This window comes from Andrena cerasifolii, chromosome 15 (genome assembly GCF_050908995.1).
Source record: "Andrena cerasifolii isolate SP2316 chromosome 15, iyAndCera1_principal, whole genome shotgun sequence".
Lineage (NCBI taxonomy): Eukaryota > Metazoa > Arthropoda > Insecta > Hymenoptera > Andrenidae > Andrena > Andrena cerasifolii.
In genome coordinates, this window is record NC_135132.1 from 2,576,964 (window position 1) to 2,586,351 (window position 9,388).

The 9,388-nt window shown below is 38.3% G+C and overlaps 2 protein-coding genes across 2 annotated transcripts in view; one reads left to right on the top strand and one right to left on the bottom strand.

The window, feature by feature from the left end:
• LOC143377215 (uncharacterized) overlaps positions 1-2,992 on the bottom strand; it is a 69,263-nt gene extending 66,271 nt beyond the window's left edge. Inside the window, exon 1 of the mRNA XM_076828273.1 lies at positions 2,494-2,992. The gene's annotated coding sequence lies outside the window, so the exon portion shown is untranslated. The remainder of the gene's footprint in view (positions 1-2,493) is intronic.
• The window catches only part of LOC143377167 (unconventional myosin-Ie), a 130,567-nt gene extending 122,636 nt beyond the window's left edge, over positions 1-7,931 (top strand). Inside the window, exons 19-21 of the mRNA XM_076828184.1 lie at positions 4,040-4,423; positions 4,983-5,336; positions 5,624-7,931. Coding sequence (XP_076684299.1) covers positions 4,040-4,423; positions 4,983-5,336; positions 5,624-5,700 — 815 coding nt within the window. The 3' untranslated portion in view covers positions 5,701-7,931. The remainder of the gene's footprint in view (positions 1-4,039; positions 4,424-4,982; positions 5,337-5,623) is intronic.
• Positions 7,932-9,388: the final 1,457 nt, after the last annotated feature.

The window sequence follows — 9,388 nt, forward strand, 5'->3', positions numbered from 1 at the left end:
CTACTTACAAGGGAAGATCCCAAACCCGAAAATTCAAAAAATTCTGAAACTTTGTGAATATGTAGGGGATTTCCTCCTGATTACAACGCATTTTTTGTTTGCTGCCGAAATTCACTCGAGGGGGTGAATTATTTTCGAGGGGGTGCCGAAATTTACGAATTTTCAAACCCCTGAAAATTCGTAAATTCAAGACAAAAGTTACTTCTTTTAATTAGATCTATCATTTGGTATACAAATTATTTTACAGTTGTCACGTCCCGGGTGAGGTCTTTAGGAACGATGACTATGGGGAAGGAAAAAGACAGGCGCGAATCTAAAATCCAGCACTCTGAGATTTTGGGGGGAAGACCAGGCGCGAATATTAAATCCGTCACACTGAGGGTTTGGAAGGAACTTAGGCGCGAATATTGAATCCGTCACACTGAGGGTTTGGAAGGAACTTAGGCGCGAATATTGAATCCGTCACACTGAGGGTTTGAAAGGAATTCAGGCGCGAATCTATAATCCAGCACACTGAGGGTTTGGAAGGAGAGGAACGTCAGGCGCGAATCTTGAATCCAGCACACTGAGGATTTTGAAGGGGATCAGGCGCGAATATTAAATCCGTCACTCTAATCGACCAGGGAAGGTTTTAAAAGGCGAATACACACCCTGGAAACACCTGTTAGGTCTTATTTTAGTTTTGGCTCGGTAATTGGATGTACCGTTATATTATTCGGCTCATGCAATAGTATGTTTGTAAACAGAGTAAGCGTCTCGCGTTTGTAACAGTTTCGAGCGTGATGTAACGCTTCTTACAGGATTTCAGGATTAGTTCGAGTGGCGTGCGATAAAGAATTAAAATTCAAGAACAAGAATTTAACTTAATAGTGTTTATTCAGGAAAACACTTCTGAATTATACAAACAAACATAAATTAACTCTTTATAATTTTAAAGGAATTATAATAATTAAATAGGTTGCGACTCTCGGTCGGTACAAAGAAATAAAGTTGATCGTCTTGGGTTGCGACTCTCGGTCGGTACAAAAGAACGCCCGTTTGATCGATCAATTTGATATATATATAACTTAAATGTCTAATAATAACGTCTTAGTCGATAGAATGAATTGGATTATGAATAGTGACTCTCGGTCAATATAGAAGGATAATAGGTTTATGTAATAGTTTAGGATTTAGGAATTGAATATGTTAAGTTGAGATACGTTTTGAATTGTTCTCCGTTTCATCAGGGGCAGGTTTGCCACCTGGAGTGATCTCAGTCCCACGTTGCTCAGGAGTAATGTACAAACCTGAGAATAAGAATTAATAACTTTGCTTCAACTAACTAAGGGGCCTACAAGGCGGCTTCCACGGCCTGAACGTCTCGCCAAACTTAGCGACTATGGCTTTAGTTGGGACGCTCGACAGAACCGAGGGGCCTACAAAGCGGCTTCCAAAGTTGGAGCATTAATTTATGTTGGGATCAGCTATAAGCTTTAAATGATCCTTTTACATTGAATAATTGACTGTTTGAAATAGAATTCTTGACTGGCATTGAATGAGCCGAATAGAATAGAATGAATTCTCTGGGCTATCGTGCCCGTATTTATACACGTTCTGGATTTTGGGAGCGCACCAATAGGAATGGAGTTCGACTATAACGCGTCAATCATTCTCGACTCGCTCGATCTGTTCTCCAGCCGGTCTACAAATCGACTGGTTAGTGCGCAGGCGCGCGTGGAACGCTCGATTCTCCCACTCATTGCTATGCATATTTTTCTGCTTCGATCCTTACTCTCGCCGATCCGCCGATTGACTGAGGATCGCGCATGCGTTCGATTCTCCCACTCTTCATCACTCGATTCTCTCTTTCATCGCACTCATGTCTCGCGATACTCTGAGCTAATTTTAATATTAATACAAAACACACCTTATAAAAGTAGGATTAATAAGAATATAATAAAAATATAAGTATTTAAGTACTTATTAATTGGTTTTATTAATGTGAAAAAGAAAGGCGCAGTTTTGTAGGTTTGTTACACGTTCACTAACAGAAATCAGCTGTTGCGGCAGCTTGTTTGTTTGGGATCTTTGTAACCAAAGGGTGCACACAATAATTCAAAGCGTGATTTAAAACTAAGCGGTTTATTAATAATGCTTGAGATTTTGAGCATTGGCACATGACATTGATATAGATGGTAATTAATCACAATATGAAAATATGAATATGAAGTACATAGATATAAGCAAATGAGATTATTATAGAAGCAATAAGCGTTGCTAATATGAAATATAAATGATCGCAATAAGCTTTAGAATGCAATGTAACATGGAATACAATAAGAATAGTAATGCAAAAATATATATACACAAAGAAAGCATTAATGAGAATATATAGGTAATAAACGTTAGTAATACAAAATAATGAAGGTTCGCAATAAGCTTTGATAGACAAAATAATAATAGTCAATGGTATGGAGATGAATAACAATATTAATAATTATAATTGCTTACGGTAGTTGCCGTAGAGCACTGATTTGAACACTTTTGGAATCATCCAATTATAAACTTTTCGTGATATAATTTAGTTGTTCACGGACTTTCGTGACAGAAAAATGATCGCTCTGGCCTCTCAGGACCTCGTATTTATAAGATTTTACAGGAGTATTGCGGGGGGTACGCACGGTAAAGACCTTGACATATTTAAGAAATAAGTCGTAGTAGGACTTCCGGGGTTTTTATAAACGGTACGTCTATTAATAGACGTATTTATGTACGTCGCAATTAGGTTTCTGGGGTTTTTATGACTGCGAAAAGAGATACTCAACTCGTCGTATGGATTTCGGGTGTTTTATAGGAAAGGGGTTAAATTGGCTTGGACTCTGTGAGTCGTAAAGAGGGGATTGAGACGTGGTCTCGATTTAAGAGGGTTTTTGTAACGATGGACTTGTTTGAATTCGTTTTAAAGGGAAGGATTCGTGCCTCGTGTGGCGAATAGGCGAAGGGGTTTTGTAACGATTATCTTGTATTGGGGACCGCTAAGGTACAACATCAAGGTGATCGACGATTGAGGAGATGGGGTAAGAGTTGAGTTTCAGGGACTTCGGTGGTGTGGTTTTGAGGTTTACTAATAGATTTTTTGGAATAGGACCGCGCGAAAAATAGTGGGACGTCACACAGTTCACGAGTTATAATAAAAAATCTGAAAATAACCGGATTTTCAGGGGTCAATTACACCCCCTTGGAGTGAATTTGGGCAGCAAATAAAAATTGCGTTATAATCGGGAGGAAATTCCCTACATATTCACAAAGTTTCCAAATTTTTTTAATCTCTTGGTTCGGGATGTTCCCTTGTTAGTGTACGCTGTACAGTAGTGGCCATAGAAATTGCACCAGCTTGCAGGAAATATTATATATTACTGTAAAAATAATAATATTACTAATACTACAACTACTGTGTTCCGTACTTCTGGTAAAATTCGTCGCAGCTTCTCTGAGGTGACACCGTGCGATAACGGTTTAGGTACGTCTTTGAGAACCACTGACCGACCCCTCGTCTGACTTACACTGCGTGCAGCGGTGCACGCGGATTGCCTGCTTTCAGGCATATCTTTAGACGCCTATAACTAACAAACGAAGCCTCAACCGCAATATCGTTATTTTTGATTTTCGTCTTAGCATGATGTCTAGAATCGCCCCTTAAATTTATTCCCCCGTGTAGCCGAACACCCTGTACAATTAGAGCCCTGTATAAGGGATTCAAATTCACTCTGTCAAAAGAAATCTGTTTGAATACTTGTTAGCAACAAAATAAATTTACACATGGCATCGTCGTTATATTTGCTTGATGCATTAAAATAAACTCAGTGCTTTTTAGAAAATGTTGATGCACATAATAATCTTGAAAGTCAGGCAGCTAACTGTGTACAGTATACACTTGTTTCTTATCTTTAAATTAATAAGTGTAGGGATTGAAAGGCATTGAATAATACTTCAATAAACATATGTATGTGTATAAATTAAGAGTAAATTATACTGTATACTTGTACAAACGTTTCAGAACCAAATGCTAACAGGTCATCAAGGGTAGTGATGAATCAGCAGTATTGTACGTCACCGAGCATTCATCCCGTTTCACAATCTTACCTGCAGTCGACTACAGATATGCCAACTCGCCCAGCTCCAAGGCCTGCAAACGCAAAAGAATATCAACGTGTAGATCAACCAGTTACAGCCGATCATACAGAATGTTCGAAGTTAGCTGTACCATCTCAAAGACCTACGTTACAACCAACTAAAGCTTCGAGATCGTTGCAGTTGAATCGTTCCAACATTCCACCTATGCAACCACAAGCGAAAGAGCGTGTTGAGAAGCTACCCAATAAAGTGGTAAACAATTTACCTCTTATGGGAATGTTTACCAACCCAAAAGGAACACCGCGAGGTTAGTGAAATTTTAGATTTTACTTTGCTTCTTCCATGTGGCATGTGAAAACATTAATGGACATTGGGTAAAGGACTTTAAGCAATAAGCATGACAGAATCGTTATCGGTAAAATTAAAACCATTTTGAGTTTAATGAGTTATGTGTGAGAATAAAAATAAGACAGACTAAATTTCTTCTTTGTATGAAAGACTAATTTTTCATCTTCGTTTTGGACTAATTTTTCTTTTGAACCAAGTTTTTATTTTTTGTTTGTTTTAAAGAATGATTTTCTGGTTTCTCTTTTGTTTTGTTTCTGGAGAAAGCTTTAACAAGAAACTTTAGTACATGCAGGGGCGGCTTTAGCATACTTGCCCCCCCCCGGGTAAGATTATCATGGCGCCCCTCCAAGAGCACGAAAACCAATTAGCAGAACGGATATAAATGAATAAACGCATACAGTGGCGCCCCTGGCGGTTGCCCTGCCTGCTCCCCCCACCCCCCTTAAAGCCGGCCCTGAGTACATGTTTCATTATAGTGAAATAATTGATAACTATAATACATACATATGATTCCACAGGTTTGTTGAAATTTCCTCCACCACCGTCCGAGCCACCGCCACCTCACACGCCTACAAATGTACCTGTAGGATTTAAGCTTCCATCAACCAACAGTAATGAATATATTACAAGACAAAACAAAAGTATAGGATGCAACAAAGAAATGCAGACTGTTAACGAGTACGATACGAGACAAGTATTAGACAAACCTAAAAGAGAGAACGTACCTCATGCTGTTCCAAATAATAAAACACGTCCAAAGAAACCTGCTCTCCCTAGATTACCTAAAGCTAAAGCCTTGTACGACTATCGCCCGCAAGATCTCGACGAATTGGAGCTCAAAGAGGGCGATATGATCGAAATTCTTAAAGAACGTAAGTTTTCTCAATCTATGTGCTACTTTAACTGTATTTAAATACATCTTTATTTTTATTCTTGCAAAATGATTTAGAGCGAAAATCTACATCCCCTTATTTTGATTCTTACCATCTGTCTTTCCATTTTTCAATACATAGAACACACTATATTTATTTGATACCTGACATAGTTTTTAATTTACATTACAGACGAAGGGCATAAATAATGACCCGCTGTTCCACGATTTTATAATTATTATTTGATAACAGAGTCCATCAAACAAATCAAATTGTTTATATTTCAGATGAGGGTGGTTGGTGGCATGGCAGATCGAAAGGGAAGGCAGGACTTTTTCCATCGAATTATGTTGAAAAAGTATGAAATTTCATGTAAAAAGGTAAAACTGTTATTTCAACCATGATATGCATCGATTGTTTCATACCTGAGAATTTTGAGCGACTAAAAAACTTTTTTGTGGGGAGAAAGTAATCGTTTTTCCGTTTTCAAAAGCGCCTATACTTTTCTACCATTCTTCATGGCTCGCTGCATATCGCAAAAAATGATTACTATTGTGAATTGAATTTAAGAAATAACGTTTTTTTTCTTCTAATTAGTTATTTCCAAAGTAAGCATAATTTCGTCTGAAAATCGATGTTTCACAAAGTCAGTTCCTATACAGCACGCAACATTGCTGCAATATTGCAGATTGCAATGGAATATCTCGTGCAATATATTGTGGAAACATTGCAGCAATATTCTGAAGCAACTATGACTTCGAAAAATATGTACACGACGTCGCGTGGTTTCTACAGTGTGTTTCTTCTAATTGGATTGCTAGAATATCTCGTTAGATTGTTAGGATATCTCGTATGCTGTTGAAGATAATGAGAATTGCTTAATATGGTGGGAAACATTATGTTGTGTATATAGTTTTTTTTATATATATGAAATAGTAGAGAAGATTTGAAGATCAATTTAATTTTTTTAAATAGAATACTGTACATTTTTATATACGATGTTCAGCTACAGGTGGGAATAAATTTAAGGGGTGATTCTAGACACCAGAATAAGACGAAAATCAAGAATAACGATATTGCGGTTGAGGCTTCGTTTGTCAGTTTTAAGCGATTAAAGATTTGCCTAAAGGTAGGCAACCCGCGTGTAGCGGTGCACGCGGGACAAGTCAGGCGAGGGGTTAAGCAGTAGTAATCAAAGCCACTGCCGTACGGGATCGCTCACCTCAGGGAAGCTGCGACGAAATTTACGAGAAGTACGTAACACGGAATTTAGTGCATTACAGTAATATATAATATGTCCTGCAATATTTCGATTTGTGCACAGCAATATTACTGAGACGTTTCTGCAATGTTGCGTGCTGTATGGGTTACCATAAAATCAAGTTACCAAATATTAATTTAATTAGTTTAGATTTAATCATTTATAGATTTCAGTTAAGCTTAATAATGTATACATTCTATTTCTCAATTTTGTAAAATATTTCTGATATACATACACAAGTTTTCTGGGAGAATGCAGAATTGTATTTTCTGACACAGTAACATCAGTATCATGTAAGAGTCCATAATATAACAGTAGTATCGTGATCTTTTGTCTCTAAAATCGACACTACAGTATCTCAATAATTATTTACGAGTATTACGTATGTACATTTATTATAATGCACCTGTTATAGATTAAGGTATTCTTAGATGTAAATCATTGCGACATTGATTTGTTTTTTAAGTTTTCAAACATGTGATAGTTCTTGTACATACAGTCTGTCCCACAAGAGCATACCCTCGGTATGTACGAAATGATTAATATTATGACTACAAAAAGATATACAGATCGAAATCTCATTTTGAAAACTATTGCGCATTTACTTACATAACGAATCCAATCTCTGTTAGCGATTATTACATCATAGCGTCTCAGCATTGTTTCAATTACAGTATTTTCTGCTTATACACTCCATGACCGTATCCGCTGGCGTGCATATAGGGAGGGTAGGTAGCCTATTTAGCACCTAATTATTTTACCCTCGACTGGGATTTCCGCTACGCAATCTGGTGGCGAAAATTAAAGCAGTCTAATCGGGTTAGCTGCCACATGTAATTGGCAGTATTGGGAATTTCGACTGTTTGGTAATTGATTTTGTAAAATTTAACAGACTATTTGATGACAAAAACATTATTGCACTGTTTCAATACTTGTGTGACACCAGTCCTGTAACGCGATTCACCCGATTACAGAGCTTACTTTAGTAGATGGCGCTCTCACAGTATTTCCCAATAAGAAGAGTATGAGTTACCCACTTCTGAACTCTTTTCATTTACACATACGTTTAGCAACTGTTGCAAAAATAAACGATGGTAAGAGACTTGAAACGAAGAACGTATCAGCAGAAGTACATGTGTTTAAATTATGACACCGCGCTACACGTCGCCCTTTGTAAATATTATAGATAAACTTTTGCGTGATAGACTGTATGTGTGTTTTGAATTACTGTTATAATATGTATCGAAAGTTATTTCTATTTATTTTATACATATCATATAAATATAACTGTTATAAATAATATATAAACATAAAATAAATATAAATACAACTATTTCACTTTTTTTATGTACTTTATGTACTATTATAATTCGACTATTTTTAGGATTATGGACGATGGTAGAGTATACAGGCGCACTCACACAGTGAAAGAGCCGCCCTCCTCCTAGGTCCTCCCTGTACAGTAAATTTTCGTTGTAAGATCGCCAGAGTTTGTTGGCTGTATGCTCATCTCTATCCCCTCTAATTGGAGAAATCCCCCTCGGAACCAAGCAAGCGTAAAAGACGATGTTCATTCTTTCTCATTCGCTCTCACTTCTTTCTCGGTAAATGTCCTTCTCTTCAACTGCCGACACAAAACAGAATATGTAAACACCAGCTCGAGCTGAAATGCTGTGCTCGAAGGAGGGGTTGGTTCTTTTGAGCCAATTGATTCCTTGGACCTGGAATTCTTGCTTGCGTTTGTCGCATGTGCACACAACAGGCCAATGATTCGCGAAATGTGGCAAAATCACAAAACTTACAATCAAACGGGTCGTTGAAACAGGTCAATGCGACCCTGGAATGAAGCTCATGAAGCATACTTGACGCTCCCAGCAGCTAGAGTATCTAATGCCCGTGGCTTTTTCTCAAGTGTCAATCCGAGGTCTCCCGGACCAGGTGGGATTTTGCTTCTGATTTTTTTTGTTCAACACTGCAAAATCTCGAACTTTGAGGGCATCTATTGACGTGATCCCATTTGATTTCGAAGTTAAAAACGGTGTCAATCGATTCGTCTTAACGAGATCTTTCCAGTGGTGTCTAGAAATCGCTGCACGCTCGTGGGTTTAGAGAAAAATATGATAAGTAAGTTGTTTGGACAGAGTTGCTATAAAGCCCTTAGGTATCAAGTAGGTGCCTAGTGACTAACACAATGTTAGCAGAAAACTAGTCATCCAACAATTAGGAAAGTGATTTAATGATATATTAGAAATAGGAAGATTAGAATATTAACAGATAGAGGTGTGCGAGAACCCTAGGTCGGGACGGGTCGGGAAGACATCGGGCCGGGTCGGGTCGGGTTGCCGAAAGTTTCGGGATTCCCGAGATTATCCGGGATTCCCGAGAATATTCGGGATTCGTGAGAGAGTCGGGATTCCCGAGAATATTCGGGATTCGTGAGAGAGTCGGGACTTCCGAAAGTGTCGGGATTCTCAAGAGAGCCGGGACTTCCAAAAGTGTCGGGATTCCCGAAAATTCCACGGACCCGTTTAATGAATACGACATCACACATTCAACGCGTCGTAGGCAAAAGTGTAGAGACATTGTTGATTTTTCGAAGTACAAACATCAGTCAGTCTTAATAATACGAATCCCGACATTTTCGGAAATCCCGACACCCTCGGGAACCCGTCCCGATCCCGAGAAAAATTCTCGTCTCGACCCAACCCGACATTTTTGGGTTCCCGCACACCTCTATTAACAGAACATGAAATATGTACAGTACAGTAATAGTTAAATAGGAAGGTACTAA